This window comes from Lichenostomus cassidix, chromosome 4 (assembly GCF_008360975.1).
Source record: "Lichenostomus cassidix isolate B80296 chromosome 4, HeHo_3.0, whole genome shotgun sequence".
NCBI classification, from domain to species: domain Eukaryota; kingdom Metazoa; phylum Chordata; class Aves; order Passeriformes; family Meliphagidae; genus Lichenostomus; species Lichenostomus cassidix.
In genome coordinates this window covers 49,098,956-49,116,958 of record NC_139484.1, presented here as the reverse complement: position 1 = coordinate 49,116,958, position 18,003 = coordinate 49,098,956, and the positions used below count along the sequence as shown (strand labels likewise).

Here is an 18,003-nt window from a genome sequence, read left to right as displayed (position 1 = left end):
CTCCAAATTTGAGAGATATGGATTTAAAGAGTGTGGAAATAATTGAGTGGTAAGTAAGATGTAGTAGAGATTTTTAGCTCTTCTTTCCAAAGCTCAACATTGGAAGCCAGGCATCTGGCATCCCACTGTGATCCTATCCAGTTAACCTGAACTGGCATTTGGGTGCCAGCAGTGTCTCAGCACCTCTGGACAACCTGAAGCTCCCTCACAGCTTCAAATTCACTGTTTCATCTAGCTACCACACCTGGTGTGTGCTTGGTGAGCCACCTCAGTGAGTGTTAAGGATCACATCCTCACACCAGTTTGGCCACTTCATGTGCTGCTCACTCTTGTCAACACAGGACTTCGCATTTCCATTAAGCCGCAAGTATAATGACAGAACTCCACCATTGAAATGACACATGAAATTTAACAACAGATAAAGAATGAGAGGTTTATTAGACAGCCAAATCCAAGCACAGCAAATTACTAGATGTCTCCATCAACAAACACCATTAGTTTAATCAGTTAGATTTTAGCAGAGAAGCTATTTCCCAGGGAAATTTACTCCATTTTTTCCCCTGTGTGATGACCCTCCACACCTGCGAATTAAATGAGCAAGGTAACAGTTCAGTGGAAGTCTGAAGATAAAAGGGGGCTCACCTCCAAACATCAAGATTCTAAGTTTTAGAAAACAGGAAAAACGTGGAAGCCAGAACAGCTTGATAGGATCATAGCAGAAAGCAGCAATATTAGAATACTATAAAAATTAGTAACTTCAGATATTAACTATGAATTTGAAGACAGGGAATAGTAAATTCTATGAAATCATGACTTGGCAGGTATCTCTAGGCAAGTGGGAATGTTTAGTACAGCAAAGGAAGAAGACCATTAAACAAGGAATAATGGATTCAACTTTTCAGCACTTACCCAGTAAAGTCTCTCTGAGATGAAGGGAAAGACTTCCAGGAAGGGAAAACAGGCTAAAGATGTGCAGATATTGTACCCTTGACATCTATAATACCAGTGTACAGGATGGGATTCAAACAAGAATTTTCTTTTTCTTGGTGTTATTTAATTAAATCCAAGAAAGCAGATCCCCACATTCTTGACCCCACAACATCCATGTCACAACAAAGATTAAATGTATGCCTTAGCAGTCTGATGACACTGAACCAACCACTATTCTCATTACTTTCAAATATAGCTTTCAAGTGGAAAAGTCAAACATAAATACAACCTAAAAATAAGCTCAATCACTATGAAAATTTCTCCCTCCTCTTTGTTGATGATGGGCAGCTACAGATGATTTCTGACTACCTGGATGAGCAGAATAAGCAATAGCAATTTCTGTATGTATCACCATTACATTTTGCAACAAATTAAAAACACTGTAAAAAAATAGAAAAAGGTATTAACAGTTTAATGCAAAACAGTCAAGTCAGTCATATATACTTATACTGCTAGTAGATGTAACATCACTCTCCTCATTTGCTTCATGGGATTTTGGCAGGTTAATGCTAACGGCTGCCCTCAGGTTAGCCCAGAACAGAGCACGCTTGCTCCTCTCCTTCGGCCACTCCAGGTAGGTGCGCTTTGCCATGAGAGCCTTCAGCTTGTGATACCTGGCAGGGATAATGTACGGAGGGATTGGCTCCAGTAAGATGAGGATTAAGCTGTTGGAATTCTCACTGAACAGCTTGTGATGGGCAAAGTACAGCTCATAGTGACACCACTCACTCTGCACAAAGTTGGGAGACAGCACAAAGATCGACTTGTAGCTCTTCTCAATGCAGTTAATGATGTTCTCCACAATGCTCTTGCCGGGGATGAAGTTTCTCTCGTGCTGGCACAGTTGGACGCAGCCCTCCCCCTTCTCCAGATTTGGGATCAGCTCGTTCTTCACCCACAACGAATCGCGCTCGCTGTAGGAAATGAAGGCATGGAACTGCAGAACGGTCCCCTCGTCTCCCGGGGGGTTGTGCCAAGCTCTGCGCTTCGTCTGCGTCCACTGCCATGTCATCCGCACGTACCAGGGCACATCCAGATAGATGCACAGGAAGGCCACCGCAGCCACCAGCACCAGCGTCAGCAGCAGAGCTGTCACAAGCAGCAGCGTCGTGTTGCAAGCCAGTTGGCTCAGGTGGAAGTCCTTGAGCTCCGTTCCTCGCAAGCCTTCCGGGTACTCACACACGTATGCCGCCGGCCAGCCAAACAGCCTCCCGCCTGACCGCCTCTCCCCGCGGATGAAGTCTTGCAGCTCACAGGAACACTTGAACGGGTTGTGCCCTGCCTGCAGCTCCCTGACCCTTGGGCAGCTCTGGAAGAAGTCAGCAGATGGGGTGAGGATCGAATTCATCTCCACGTTCAGGAACTGCAGGGACGTAAAGCCACTGCACCCCGGCAGGTCAGCCAGCCTGTTCGACGCCAGGTTCAGCTCTTCCAAGGATTTCAGCTCCGACACCCCCCTGGGGACGTTGCTGATCTGATTGTTTCGTAGGCTGAGTTTTTTCACGTTCACTGGCAAGCACTCAAACACAGCATCTGCTAACTGATTTGAGGACAGGTCCAACTCTGTCAGAGACTCAGCCCACCGGCATTGCACATCAGCTCCATCGTGGCGCAGCAGGTTGTTGCTCATGTCCAGGTATTTCAGGGATTTCATATGGCTGGTCATGAAGCTTACCTTGCTAAGGCTCTCAAATTTATTCTTCTGCAAAATAAGTAATTTCAGATCCATCAGAGTGCCACAATTCTGGAACAACTCATCTGTCAGAGCATTGTGAGAAAAATTTAAATACTGAAATGAGCTTGTTCTATTGGGGCAAAGCATGTGTGGCATGTATGCATCATATATTGTCAAATTGGCAATATTCATCTCTGAAAACTGCCTGTATAGAATCTCCTGGTTGAAATAATAAACCTTATTACGAACATGCTCCAAAGTTAATGCTTTCATGGAGCCATCCAAAGAGATTAATTGTTCCACAGAGCTTAATAAGGGTAGAAAGTCATATTCAGTGAGCTCCTCTAGTGGTCCCCGAAAAGTCAAATTTCTCACAGTCAAATGTTCCACAGGTGAATACCAAATAAGCATGAAAATTTGCAGAATGATAGCCCATTGTAAGTCCACAGTGTCAAGCATGAGAGCTGTTGTCTTGATTTTCCCTGGAAGCATTAAAGGAGGAGAGGGGAAATATTTGTAGCCCAAGGAATATCTTAAGTTAACTATTTTTAAGTTTTCTGAAGTGCTCATTCCATCATACAAGAGGGAAAAACTGAAGTTTTTGTTTGCTGCAAAAGCAATGTGGAGGTTCCTTGTATTCAAGGCTGTCAGACTCTGAGGTTCATACAGAGAAAAGTTTCCCAAGGTCAGGAAGACAGTGTGCAGCTGCAAATGTTTGATGTACCTGAAGTCTGACCTTCGTATCATTGTAGCACTTAACCCAAGGTACTCCAAATGAAACATGTTCCCAAATTCCTGACAGATGGGCAGGGCAGTAAACAAATTGAAAGAAATATCTAAATGTCTAAGATACGCAAGACTTAGACAACAAACTTCCAAAATGTTATTATGAGATAAATCTAAGTATTCTAAATTGTCATTAAAAATAAAGACAGTAAAGTCAAACACCGTAATTAGATTATGAGAAAGATTTAATACTTGAAGGTCAGAAAGATACATAAATTCTGAGATACCAAGTCCAGAGATCCTATTATGTGATAAATCTAATTCTTGAGTATGAACTGGAATGTTTTCTGGAACATTAGTTAGCAAACTGCCTGAAAAATTTGCAATAAATTCCTTTTCTACAGTTGGCTGGATATTATTCCATAGTGTGAATGCAAAGGCACAAGTAAAGACACAGATATTTCTGAGGGATCTCATTATGCTATCCAGCTTTATATTATTTTTTCACAGAAACACAGAAGTATATATATTTTTCCGTTCCATATGTCTCACTGATGAGTCTGGTCCTAGGAAAAGAAAACATATGGAATTTGATGAAATTGTTGGATAGTTGAAGTTGCTTTTTAAATTGCTAAAATAAAATTCAATATAAAATCTGTGTAATAAAAAATTATTTTTACATACTCTTGTTCTAAGTTCTTACATTTGTCCTCACTCCTATTCTTTAATTCTAATTATTGACTCAGACAAATATAAATTAATTCATTTAGAACGGTTAGGATGCCACTGGTACATTAAAAACACATAGATGTTAAGAAATACAAATTTCTCAACAATCATAAAAAATACTAAACTGGTACTACTCAACATCAATGCATTTACAAATAAAGGAGAGCAAAACAACCCCTCCATCTGCTGTTTTGGTACATCCCAAGTTCACACACATTTGGGGACAAAACTCCAATAAAACCACCCTCACAGGAACTGGTGCAAAAACAACCTCTTCACTCAAAGGATATTCTTCTTCACACCCCAAAGACCCTGGACACTGCTATGCACCCTCACAGGGTCAGATTATCAGCTTTGTCCTTGCTATAGCACAAAGACATAAGGGCCCCTTTTTCCAGTAAGCCAAGAATGTTGAGGAGGAATTATACAGCCCATTGTATTTGGTTTGTGTGGTGAGGTTTCTGTGAGAAGCTGCCAGAAGCTTCCTCTGTATTCCATAGCTCCAGTGGCAGTTGGATTCAAGGCCAAGCTCATCCACAACACTAGCAGTGCCTCTGGGATAACATAGTAAAGAAGGGGGGAAAAAAAACCCTGGGGAACAGCAACTACAGCTGGGAGAGAGGAGTGAGAATATATGGGATAAACAGCTCTGCAGACACCAAGGTCAGTGCAGAAAGAGGGGCAGGATGTACTCCAGGTGCCGGAGCAGAGATTCCCCTGCAGCCCATGGTGAGGCAGCTGTAGCCCATGGAGATCCATGATGGAGCAGAGATCCACCTGCAGCCCATGGAGGATCCCATGCTGCAGCATTTAGATGCCTGAAGGAGGCTGTAACCTCATGGGAGGCCCATGCTGGAGCAAGCTCCTGGCAGGACCTGTGGTCCTGTGGAGAGAAGAGCCCACTTGAGCAGGTTTGCTGATAGGACTGTGACCTCATGAGGGGCCCATGCTGGAGCAGCCTGTGCCTGGAGGACTGTGCCCCATGGAAGGGATCCATGCTGCAGAGTTCCTGAACAACTGCAGCTAGTGAGAAAAACTCATTACTGGAGAACCTCGTGGAGAGCTATCTCCAGTGGAAGGGACCTTAGCATGGAGCAGGGGAAGAGAGTGAGGAGGAAGAAGTGGGAAATGAGTGATGAACTGACCACAACCCCATTCCCTGACCCTCTGTGCCATTGGGAGAGGAGGTAGAGCATTCAGAAGTGAAGCTGAGCCCAGCAAAAAAGGAAGGTCTGGGAAGAAGGTGTTTCAGGATTTAGTTTTATTTTTCATTATCCTCCTCTGATTAAATTGTAATAAATTTAATCAATTTCCCATGTTGAGTCTGTCTTGCCTGTGACAGTGATCTCTCCCTGTCCTCATTTCGCTCACAAGCCTTTAATTATATATTTTCTTCCCTGTCCAGTTGAGGAGGGGAGTGATGGAGTGGCTTGGATGGACACCTGGCACCCAGCCAGCATCAACCCACCACACTGATGAATATTGTAATGCCAGTCTGACCGAAAACATACTAATCGTAAAACCACATCATGACTGGACTATGTATGAAGCAGTGATACCCAAAATCTGAAAGAAAACACTAGACACTACCAAAAACTCCAGAATTTCCTAGGTGTCCCTGGAAATTTCCAATGTTTTCCTACGGCTGGAACTTGACAAAGAACCTCTCGAGAAATAGTGAGGGACAACTAATCTAAGAATCAAAAAACCCAGGGAGAAAAAGATTTTGTGGATATGGTCCAGCTGAATAAATACCTGGTCATGCCTATCAACAGCCTACATGGCTTTGGAGAGACATCAGTCCTATCCTGGTAAATCATGACCTGGGCATTACTCTTTCGTTGTCAAACATTAAACAAAACACACAGAAAACCTGAAGCATAAACAACTCATAAACACTTTCAGGAGACAAACATCCCCAGTTTTATTTTCTCCTTTGATTTTGTCTGTTAAAAAATTTTAAAAACCCAACGTTTTAAAATTCTGCCCCTGTGTAATCTTTTGTTAGATGGAAACCAAAAGCCTCCTTTTTCAGTTCTAAGTTATAATGTCTGTTAGCCCCTAATAATTTGACTAACTGATATAAAAACTCAACCCTTCCCCTCCAAGTCTCCTATTAGGCTTAATCAAGTTTTCTTTTAATTATATAAAGCAAAAATATATGTGATTAACATCATCAAAAGCAATAACAGAATAAATCAGTAAAGTATAAATTTCTACCTCAATTGAATCCAATAGAGAGGTCAAATAATGCCTTCAGTAAGTTGTGCTAGGGTATCTGAGGACACAAAAGAAATTAAGCTGGGATGGTTGGTCAAAGTACAGTATCAACTGCAAGACAAAACAAGGCAAGGAAATCTAACCCAGCATCCTTCAAAGTCTAGTTGACCCTGTTCTTCAGAGTCCAGGCTGATAAACAATCTAACTCTTGAATCAAATGAACTGTGATCTAGAACTATCTGGGGGAACTTCCTCTTGGGCAAAAGTGACATCAGGAATAAAGCAAGAAATGTTCTGAAGGGAGAAAAAAACAGATATATATTCTCTGTCCATGCTCCAGCACCAGATGAGTTTTAATTCACTGAACATGCTAGGCTAGACAACTGCAACAAGGGATGAGCCACACTGTACAGCCCTGCAGAGTGCCACAGTCAAAGAGTAAAGCAAATATGTCTAGCAAAGCAATATTAAGGATCCAGGGTTACCCCTCCAGTGCTGTTTTAGGATGGTATTAAAATAGAGTTGGCTGAGAATTACAATTGCCATACCAAATTATTTTTATCCCTTTCCTCTTTGCTGAAATTCAACATACAGATGAGCATTTTCACCGAAACTTCAAAATGTAAGAGTGTCTTCCAACAATGAAGAAACTCCAGCACCTGAGATTTGATGAAGTCCAAGATACATACATAACAAAGAGAAAAAAATATATAAATAATTAAGCAAATAAAACCCACCTTTTGTACAGGAATTAATCTCGAAGAACCAACAAAAGTCCTCTGTATACGTGGTTAGCATCCTCAAAATAGAATTTCAAACATACGTAATCTTCAAGGTGGGGAAGCATCTCACATGAGATGCTAATTCCTCAATAATTACTACCTCAGGAAGCAGAAAAAACAGGTCTTTTTAAAACAGGCTATATGATTCTAAGAATTAATGGAATTTCCTTACAGTGCAGGTATTAAGACCACAATGAAAGGAAAGTTTTAACAGTTCAGACTAAAAATACACGTACTTCCGTAGTATTTACATAACTGTATAGTTTAGGAGGAAATAAACCTATCTGCAGTACAGAATATTTCCCTTGGCAGGATTGTTTAAATAATTCTGCAATTCAAATTTCAAGTCTGCTTCTGATGTTACACAGATGTTCTAGAAATCCGTCAACTGCATCTCCTCTTTGCACACACAGAAAAGAGGAAGCAGAACCCTCACTGCCAACTTTTGTTCATATCAAGATCTTTTGCAGAGCTCTACCCTGCCAAAATTTTTGCTCATCAAGCAGAGTAATTAATGTGTCACACTGACAGATGACAAAAGTTTATATCACAAAAGCTAGTAACAGGGGCAAACTGGCACAGTTAAAAACCTTTACAGGTCAGTCATGTTTACACTAGAATGGTTTGAAGGATACCTCACATTGTAGCTTCCTCCAAAAAAATATAAAAAATTAACAGAGAGTATTCCATATGAGAAGAAAGCTGTAATGAAGCCACAAAGAATATGACAATATAGGGCAATCTGGGGCTGAAGGAATCCAATAAAGCAGCCATTCAGTTAGCATTGTGAACAAGGGCATGAGCCTAGGAGAAAATCAACAGAGCAGAGTGGGTGTGTTGCAAATGCAGCTGTAAATAACTGTCCCTTTTTGGGCTGGGATAGAGTTAATTTTCTTTCTAGTAGCTGGTAAAAGGCTGTGTTTTGCATTCAGTATGAGGACAACGTTGATAACACACTGGTGTTTTAGTTGTTCCTGGGTAGTGCTTAGTCTCAGTCAAGGACTTCCAGTTTGATGTGCTCCACCAGTGAGGAGGTGCACGAGAAGGCAGGAGGGAGCACAGCCAGGACAGCTGACCCAAACTGGCCACAGGGATATTCCACACCACAGAACATCATGGTCAGTATATACACTGTTGGGGTGGCTGGCCAGGAGGGCTGATCACTGCTCAGGGATGGGCTGGACATCAGTCAGCAGAGGATGAGAAATTGTATAATTCATCACTTGTTTCTCTTGCATTTTATTCCTCTTTCTCTTATTTGCATCATCATTATCATCATCACCATTACTATTATTACTACTACCAAATTTTACTTTGTTTCAATTATTAAACTGTTCTTACCTCAACCTACAAGTTTTACTTTTTTTCTGGCTCTCCTGCCCACTGGCAGTGGGGAACGACAGAGAAGTGAGCAAGCATCTGTGTGGCACTTAATTGTGGGCTTGGTTTAAACCACGACAATAACCAAAATCAACACCTCACTCCTATAAGGCTCCAGACTAATATAACACCTAAAGAAGCTGAAAAGCATGAAACTTTTTTCTAGATAGCCATGCTAGCTACATTTCAAGCAATCATTAGATTCTCTTGAAACTATTCTTTTGCAGTTACATTTTCAATTTTGTAAAAATTTAACCTTTTGCTTTGCTGAAAGAAAACTGACTTTTTTCATTTTGAGATTGATGACTGAACTGAAATTATTCTGCTTTGCTCAGTGCAGAGAATTGCGTAATACACTACAGAAAACTCTGTAGTGTATTTCTACAGAAAACTCATGTCTGTGACCTGAGACAAGACCAGGGATCATGAATGTTTCTCACTAAGCAGCAAGAGTGTTTGTAAGCTGATACTTTCTTGACTTCAAGTTAAAAGAGACACTCCTATTGCTAGGCATTAACCCATGAAACTGAATACACTAAGGCACTTGTTGACAGAAAAATGATATCACAATTAGGCAAAACAGTGGCAGCTTTACTTCAAATATAATTAATGAAAAACTTTGCTGCGTGGATAAAATCAAATACACCATCAGCTTTCATCAGAACTGACTTCAGTGCACACGCAGCTATTAAAAACACCTTTCAGTTGTAGTATGTTTAATTTCTTACCACCCTTCTTTATGAGACTTTAAAACACATTCAAATAAACAGTTTGCCATTAAAAAAAATTTTGCAATTAGTTAAAATAAAAGTGATGCTCCTGAATGCCTCTGTTAAACCATTAGGAACATTGAATAATTTATTGTTACTAACCAATTCAACAAAGTTTTGTTTGGGGCTGCTTTCAGTTTACTGATTTAGTAATTTTTCATTATAGGCAAAAATTAAAAACAATGTATTTCTGTTCATGCATCTTGAAATGTACCAGCAACATATCATCCTTTCCATAGTCAGCTCCTTTATGTTCATGCAGATATCTTGTTCCACTTCTGACTGAATTCTATACTGCTGGAGTTTTTTGCAGCTTGTTTTACCAATGTTCACAAAAAGACATTTCACACTTTTGCCTGTGTATCATCATTACTTACCCAAAGAGGAACCACGGCCACACTTGGCCGGGTATCAAAAGCTTTTCAAGACCAGCACCATGCCAAAAGTGTGAAGACTCTCTTTGACAAGAACTGCAGAAGGGAACTTACATGTGCAAGACATGGGGTTAAAGCATAGTCACAGCAGACGGACTCATCAAAGCACTCAGTTAAATGTTTGCAAAGCCGGTGTTTGGTCAAGGACTTTATGTTCAACTGCAATTCCCACTGTCACCTGCATGTCAAGTACGTGAAAAAAAGGCTAAATGCCACTACAAGTCAAAGTGAGCAGAGACTGTATCATATTTATGCTCAAGCCTATTTTGCTTCAGTATAAATAGACACAAGGATCAAAGCTGTGGAAATCAAACTGGTAACCCAGAGCCACCTTGCAGAACACACAACTTTCTTACTTACTGGTTATAAATGCTGCTTTCTCTTGACAAAACAGTGACTACAAATGAGCATTACAGTCAATCTCAGCAAATGTTCCCAAAAGACAAAACAGACAAAGCAAAGCCCTGAGTAAAAACATGCGTTTCACAGACATTTTGAACCTTCCCCTCAGCAGAATCTCCAAGAGAGTCCCATTATTTTTCCTTGAGTGCCTTTACTTGCTCTAACCCTCTGCAGCTGAACCTCACTTAAGATGCCTTGTAACATTTTTAAAGCTACAGAAGAGCTGAGTTCTCAGCAGGGCAACTCACATCATATCAAGTCTCCCAGTCTGTCATGGTTCAGTTTCCTTTATACTATATACTACTTAAATATATGTATTTAAGTAGTAATATATGTATAATTTATATATATATAAACATATATATATATGTTTAATATATGTAAATAAAACATTTACAATCTTACACTTTCATTTCATTTGGCACATTTTTTAGGTTTTGGAGGGTGTGTAACTCCTGTGTTATCAGTTTTGTATGTTGATATTTTTATGTATGTAAAAATAGCATTCCTGCTGGTAAGTAAGATGACTAGTCAAATGCCAGGAATCTGCTGTGATACAGTATCTCAGATCAGCACACATTTACACACTCCCTTTTTCTGATAACTGGAGTGCAGTAGCACTTACAGATTTCAGTGCAGTACCAACTGCAGGCACATATCACCAGGCTGTACAGAAAAGGTTAGTCACTTTCCAGAATGTGCAGATAAAGTGGCTGACATGCTGTGAGACTACACACGGCCCCATGTACAGGAAAGATTCCTTCATGGACTAAAACTGGTTTTATAGAAAGGGTTGAGAGTATGACAGAGGCTAATATTATTGTTTGAAATATTCTAATAACACTTGAGAAACTCATTCTCTTTTGTGGAATCAGAGAAACTAGCTGTAATACTTTGTCACACGATTAGCCGTTTTATCAATTATTTGGCACATATCATGGAAAAAAAAAGATAAGAATATGCAGGCTTCTGATTCCAAAGTACAACTTTTAATTGATGCCCATGCTCATTAAAAGCCACCTTTTCCAATTTATTCACTCAAGGCTTTTGGAATCCAGAGACCTGTAATACCAGAGAACTGTAATTATATACTTCTGATTATCACAACATCAGCCACATTGCCTGAGGTCACACAATTTGAAGTTCTTTCCAAAGTGGCAAGCAAACCTCGCTTGCCTTGCTAAAACCTTCCACTCCTTAATTTCAGGTAATGGCCACGTGCTCCCACATGAGTATCAGGAAGGACTCCTGGTGCACTCTCTGACTTGCACAGGGTTTCTTTGTCCCCCAGCCAACAGAAGGAGCCACATGAGCTCTTAAGGTTACACACAACAGGGGATGTTAACTGTATTACAGAGGTTTCAAGGGCTACTGGCCTAAAACTCTGAGGCTTTTGAAGAAAACTTTCAAGCAAGCCACCACATAATCCAGCTGTCCTCGACTGGGAGAAAGGGATAGGCAAACCAAGCTAAGTCTGCTCATCTTCAGTTTTCTAAGCATTAAATGAGTCATACACTGAAGCAGCAGTTGGAAGGGAAGAAGAAAGCAGAGAAAACATTTGTTTCCACAGTCCTGAATGAAATGGTAATAGGTATGTTATATTAATTTTGAGGCTAAGTGTGATGAGAGAGCTAAAAGTGTTAAATTTTACCTTTTCTTTGGCTTCAGGTCAAGAAATCTCAGCCTACTTACACCTCAGGCAAAAAGAAGCCTCAAAATTAAAACCTTTTGCTAATAATGGAAAACAAGAATAAGATAAAATGCAAACATTCTATAACACATGAGGATTTCATCTTAACATCCCATCTTCTCTCATATTCATGTTGAAACACATTTTTGAAGTGAAACTTCCCACTTGATGGTCATCCAGGTCTGGTATTTCAAACAATCTTCCCTTGTTGGGGCAAAGAGGAAGTTTGCTGTCATCATCTTTAGCAGTTGTGAATGTTTGTCTGAGCCCAGCCATGCTTTCTTGAAGCCAAGACAGTGTAAGTACAGACAGAGGGGCCTGCTATATTCCTATAAAGGAAACCAAATACTGTAAATATAGTTTGTTCTTCTAACTCAGTGAATAAAGTCTTACCTGCTGTCCCAAGACCTGGCAATTTTTTTCAGGCTCTGACTGGTTATTGACTTTCTGATCACAAGTCACAGCCGTGCTACAAGACATACTGTTTCAGCTGAAAAGGACAGATTGTTTTAATAATATTCATAAAGCAAGATATATTGATGAGAAGAAAAAAGGTAGAAAGCTGGGGGGGGGCAGGAAGCATGCTTTAGAGATGTCAGGAATTTCTCAAAACATATAAAATATGACGAAGGCAGTTCTGTTACTGCAGATACCCTCCCACTCCCTCTGGTCAGGGTATCTCTCAGGATCAAAATGGTACCAGGACTCTATGGGTATTAGAGTTCTGACTGTCAATTCACTGCTTCTCCGTTGCTGCAACGCCAAGCTATGAGCCCCAAAAAGTGAAGTAGCTAACCTTTTTTTTTTTTAAAGAAAAAACCCCATAACTTTCCTTCCTTGCTCAATCCTCGTTTTTGGCAAGTTCACAAAGTTCTGTATCTGGGTCCTATACTCTTACTCATCACCAAATCTGAGCAAAGACTATTTGAGAACCATTTTGAGCTCTGGACTTCAGGCGCCTTCTTAGGATCCCTAATTTTCTTTCATGCGAACCAATTTTAGCAAAAGGTATCCTTTAAAAAAGCTGTCTAAATTTTGGGATTAAAGCAGCTCTGCAAAGTATCCAGCAGCTCAAGCATTCTTCCACATGACTATATCTACTGCTTCAGGTTTTAATCTGCTGAGAAAAACTCACCACAATATTTCAAGTTGTATTTCAAAATCCACATTCAAATTCATTTGCAATTTGCTATCTCCAGAGATTTGCAATACGGTGAACTGAATTATGACTACAGTTAGGAGGCAACACAGACAACTAGTTAGAAACGAGACTGTAACAAAAAGATAAATACACTGACAATGAATGGAAATCATATTTATTGAATCACTAAAAAAAAAAAATGCAGAAACTCCATTAGAAAGATTGTTAATCTGTTTCCCCACACTGATTTTCATCAGCTGTTGGCAGGTTAATGCTAATGGCTGCCCTCAGGTTAGCCCAGAACAGAGCACGCTTGCTCCTCTCCTTCGGCCACTCCAGGTAGGTGCGCTTTGCCATGAGAGCCTTCAGCTTGTGATACCTGGCAGGGATAATGTACGGAGGGATTGGCTCCAGTAAGATGAGGATTAAGCTGTTGGAATTCTCACTGAACAGCTTGTGATGGGCAAAGTACAGCTCATAGTGACACCACTCACTCTGCACAAAGTTGGGAGATAGCACAAAGATCGACTTGTAGCTCTTCTCAATGCAGTTAATGATGTTCTCCACAATGCTCTTGCCGGGGATGAAGTTTCTCTCGTGCTGGCACAGTTGGACGCAGCCCTCCCCCTTCTCCAGATTTGGGATCAGCTCGTTCTTCACCCACAACGAATCGCGCTCGCTGTAGGAAATGAAGGCATGGAACTGCAGAACGGTCCCCTCGTCTCCGGGGGGGTTGTGCCAAGCTCTGCGCTTCGTCTGCGTCCACTGCCACGTCATCCGCACGTACCAGGGCACATCCAGGTAGATGCACAGGAAGGCCACCGCAGCCACCAGCACCAGCGTCAGCAGCAGAGCTGTCACAAGCAGCAGCGTCGTGTTGCAAGCCAGTTGGCTCAGGTGGAAGTCCTTGAGCTCCGTTCCTCGCAAGCCTTCCGGGTACTCACACACGTATGCCGCCGGCCAGCCAAACAGCCTCCCGCCTGACCGCCTCTCCCCGCGGATGAAGTCTTGCAGCTCACAGGAACACTTGAACGGGTTGTGCCCTGCCTGCAGCTCCCTGACCCTTGGGCAGCTCTGGAAGAAGTCAGCAGATGGGGTGAGGATCGAATTCATCTCCACGTTCAGGAACTGCAGGGACGTAAAGCCACTGCACCCCGGCAGGTCAGCCAGCCTGTTCGACGCCAGGTTCAGCTCTTCCAAGGATTTCAGCTCCGACACCCCCCTGGGGACGTTGCTGATCTGATTGTTTCGTAGGCTGAGTTTTTTCACGTTCACTGGCAAGCACTCAAACGCAGCATCTGCCAACTGATTTGAGGACAGGTCCAACTCTGTCAGAGACTCAGCCCACCGGCATTGCACACCAGCTCCATCGTGGCGCAGCAGGTTGTTGCTCATGTCCAGGTATTTCAGGGATTTCATATGGCTGGTCATGAAGCTTACCTTGCTAAGGCTCTCAAATTTATTCTTCTGCAAGATTAATGTCTCCAGCTGAAGTAGGTTGTCACAGTTTTGAAAAAGTAAATCTGTTAAATCATTCTTAAAAAAATTTACGTATCTAAAGGGACTCTGAGATGAAGGACAAAGCATATGAATCATCTCTGAATCAGATATTGTCAGGTCTGCTATATTCATGTCTGCAAATATTCTGTATATGTCATTCTGTGAGAAGTACAAGTCCGTGATTAGAATTTTGTTCACTGTGACTGCTTTCATAAAGGTACCTGAATAGTCGAAGGGATAACTTTCAACATCTGACAGTTGTGTTACATTGTTAACATTGAAGTATTCAATGGATGAGTGCCATGCAGTCTGAAAAATATCCATAAGAGCATCCCAGTTTACTGACACATTTGTCAGTGTCAGATTTTGTAACCTGGATCCTTGTCTGAAATTAGATAATAAAGCCAGCAATTTTCCTACATTGCTATTTGTGATTTCTGACAATGACAGGCTTTCTGTAGTATTTGTTATCACAACCCAATCGGAATTATCAAAATTAGCTTTGGACTGATGACTATTTGTATATGTGAGTGGCAGACTCTCGATTTTTTGGTTAGAACCATCTTCTGGAAAGTTGTTAGAAACAGATGTAAGGAGTTCATCTTCCAAAGACAGGCTGACATGGTTCCAAAAAGTTAATGCAAACAGACACTTGTAAAGAAAAAAGTTTCTGAGAAAGCTTATACTTTGTGTCATACTGCTTTCTGTCTCTCTTGGAGATTCTCAATACTCTTCTTAACTGTCCATCTTTGTTCTAATCCTGTTGGAAAACAAACAAACACAAGCAAAAAATAGATTGTATATTTAAATAGCTATGCAGGAACCATCAGAGAGATAGAGTTTTTTTTTTAAGGTTCCAATTGCTCATTTTTCCATTTTATTCAAAAAGCAATGAAGGTACCTATAATCATTCACGAGGGACATTCTTTATTAACAGAACACCATTGAAATTTTTATTTGGTAAACACAATGTATTTAACACATAGTGAGTCAGTTTTTTACAAAACATGTCTAATTTCATAGGTGTCTAAAATTTGCTGCTTACTTACAAAATTACTGCTGTGATTCAATGTATTATGAAGGCTTTCCAGAACTGTGTGGTACAATTTGATTAGAAAGTACAATAATTGAGGTCAGCACAGTCATCTTCACCTCAGATTGTCTCTTAAGGGATTTGAACTGGACTCAGAGACATTATTTTAAAATCAACTTTCAACTGTAACATTTGGACTGAAACATAGGATGGAGGCTTAAGAGCCTGAATCAGAAGCTGAATGTCTTCAGGTAGCTGAGACTGGACCATCAGTGCTGTTTAACTGGGGTAACTGGGGTGAGGGTAGAATGTTCTACATGTATGCCTTGGGAAAGTCCACAGAAGAGTTCACTTCTCGTCTGAGCTTGAGCATTTCCTGAGTTTAGACTCTCACTTGTCTCATTTGTCAGGTGTACACAGGGAACACCAGACACACACAGGGAATATTTGCATGCTACACAAAAATATATCAGTCATAGAACCTCTGCATACAAAATCCAGCCCAGATCTAAGGACACTGACCTCAGACATGTGTGTTGTGAAAGAGGGCTTTATTTAAACACACTTCAGAGGAAAAAAATCATAACTGTGTCTTTGCTTAGGTTTTCCCTAATAGATGTCACTTTTTCTGTCTGAATGTAGGAGTTTAGGGTAGCCAGCCTCCCTTTATTTAAGTCAGCCATTTTAAATACTGTCTTAAATCTCCTTTTAGATATTGCATAAATCCATTAGACTGCCCCTCTGAAAGAGGAACTGGTCAGAACTTGGTTAACACTTTCATATGTGTAAATCATGTTTAAAGTTTTTTTTTCCAGATTTCTAATATCTTTTTATTTCCTCTTCTTTTCCCTTCCTTCCCATTAATTTTAAATCATAGTTGTTGCCTGAAATTTTCCACAGGACTTATTAATGACTGTACTGGCCTTCAACATTCCCTTGATATTGAGGTGGCTAAATTGTGAGTTTATATTTCTAATGACTCTACAATGAGACAGTAGCTAGCACCTCTTGGACTGATTTACAGCTTCAAGGACTACATTCACTGCACTAATAACCATTCCACAAGCTTTCTCGGAATTACTGGGTGCAAAATACACATTCCACTTGATCTAACAATACAAAAAAAAAAAAAAAAAAAGACCACTGAGTTCTTTTGTAAAGAATGCATGAAACTAAGCTTGGAAATCACCTAGAAATAGTGGGGTAACATGATAAAACTTTTCCAGCCTTTTTCCAAATTTTCATTTGGTAAAATTATACCCATGCCAGCCCTCAAAAGGCATTTGGTCATCCTCAGTCCTGTTCTTCTGATTGTTTTTTTGGCAACTCTATTAATGTGTTCATAATTAAACAAAATATGTAGCTTCAAGAGAACTCTGAAAAAAAATCTACTTTTAAATCATTATTCCTTCTTGGGACAAAATTTCAGCAATATCCATGGACGATGAAATAAGGATATGATTCTTCTACATGTGTTTTATTTTCTTTCTTATTCATATATCCTAGCATTCAGTCAAATTATTTATGAGTACTTTCAAACTTTCTTTAGAATATCCTATGAAGTAACAAAAGTAAAAACTTTCATAACATATAACCTGCGATTTGGGGGCTAGTACTGCAGCAATTATCCTTTATAGTCATATCCCTTTTAACTTGGAATTATCCTCGTGTCTTCAAACTTGATAAAAAGAGCCTAATCAAGAAAAGCAATCCAGGAGGATAAGCAAGCCAAGAGCATGGCAAGAAACTGTCTTGTTCTTGAAAGAGTGAAAGGAGAGAAAAAAATTCAAGCTTTAAGAGTTTTTTCCAATATAAAAGTGACATAAACACTAAATTTTCATATCCGAAGTATACAGAACATTTAGCTATGACAGTTCACTGTTAAGGCATGCACTTCACAAGTTATCAGCATAGCACAAAACTCTAGTGTTACAAATATGCCTTTCACAAGGATGAAACATATCAAGTTAGACCCATTCCTGAGCTGCAGAAAAACTACTGCCACTGAATGATTCTACCCCCCTTAACCATGGGTGTAGTGCTAATAAAAACTGTTACTTGGACAGTTTCTTTGGAGAAATGTTCCAAACACAGGAAACTTTACCATCGTTGCTTACCCATACACTTGAAAGAACATCGTACACCTGCTATGGAAAACAAGACTCATTTTCAAATAAGAAGCACAATATAAAACAATTCTAGCGAACTAGCAACAGCATAAAGTCAACAAAATTAAAACTTTCTCACCAGAAATCCCTGCTCTCCGAAAAAGCAGAAAATGTATTCAGGAAAACACAAAAATAAAACTTCCTGGAACTCTATCCTACTGAGTAATACTTAGGAACGCCCAAATTTTCATGTAACTGTTTGTGCCACCTACTGACAGCTTGTGAAATGGCATTTGCTTTTCTCCAGATGTATTTTCCATATACAACATTACTGTAATATCCCCACTATTCTATTATTCTATTGTTATTGAACTTTGCATTTTTATGCTTTGCAAAATATTAAACAGGAGAAAAATGAATCTT

The 18,003-nt window shown here is 40.2% G+C and overlaps 2 protein-coding genes and 1 long non-coding RNA gene across 6 annotated transcripts; 1 reads left to right on the top strand and 2 right to left on the bottom strand.

Moving 5' to 3' along the window:
• Positions 1 to 407: 407 nt before the first annotated feature.
• Positions 408 to 7,396, bottom strand: LOC146438453 (toll-like receptor 6). 4 transcript variants are annotated; one of them, XM_085059143.1, is made up of 3 exons: positions 7,078 to 7,396; positions 6,341 to 6,398; positions 408 to 3,957 (listed from the first exon to the last, which is right to left on the bottom strand). In XM_085059143.1, the coding sequence occupies exon 3, from the start codon at positions 3,866 to 3,868 to the stop codon at positions 1,421 to 1,423; it is 2,448 nt and encodes an 815-aa protein (XP_084915269.1). In that variant the 5' UTR covers positions 3,869 to 3,957; positions 6,341 to 6,398; positions 7,078 to 7,396; the 3' UTR covers positions 408 to 1,420. The 4 variants fall into 4 exon arrangements, with proteins under 4 accessions (XP_084915269.1, XP_084915272.1, XP_084915273.1 ...); XM_085059146.1 differs by lacking the exon at positions 6,341 to 6,398; XM_085059147.1 differs by lacking the exon at positions 6,341 to 6,398 and having other exon boundaries at positions 408 to 3,147; positions 7,078 to 7,392.
• A 670-nt stretch (positions 7,397 to 8,066) lies between these two features.
• LOC146438452 (uncharacterized) lies at positions 8,067 to 14,858 on the top strand. Its single transcript, XR_014851772.1, has 2 exons — positions 8,067 to 8,240; positions 11,777 to 14,858. It is a non-coding gene; the product is annotated as an uncharacterized LOC146438452 (long non-coding RNA).
• LOC146438451 (toll-like receptor 1) lies at positions 13,099 to 17,832 on the bottom strand. Its single transcript, XM_085059148.1, has 2 exons — positions 17,720 to 17,832; positions 13,099 to 15,199 (listed from the first exon to the last, which is right to left on the bottom strand). Exon 2 carries the CDS (start codon positions 15,133 to 15,135, stop codon positions 13,165 to 13,167), a length of 1,971 nt encoding a protein of 656 aa, XP_084915274.1. The 5' UTR covers positions 15,136 to 15,199; positions 17,720 to 17,832; the 3' UTR covers positions 13,099 to 13,164.
• Between the last annotated feature and the right edge of the window lie 171 nt (positions 17,833 to 18,003).

Coding starts and splice junctions, on each gene's coding strand:
- LOC146438453 (XM_085059143.1), bottom strand. CDS start 3,868: ATGAGATCCCTCAGAAATATCTGTGTCTTTACTTGTGCCTTTGCATTC.
- LOC146438451 (XM_085059148.1), bottom strand. CDS start 15,135: ATGACACAAAGTATAAGCTTTCTCAGAAACTTTTTTCTTTACAAGTGT.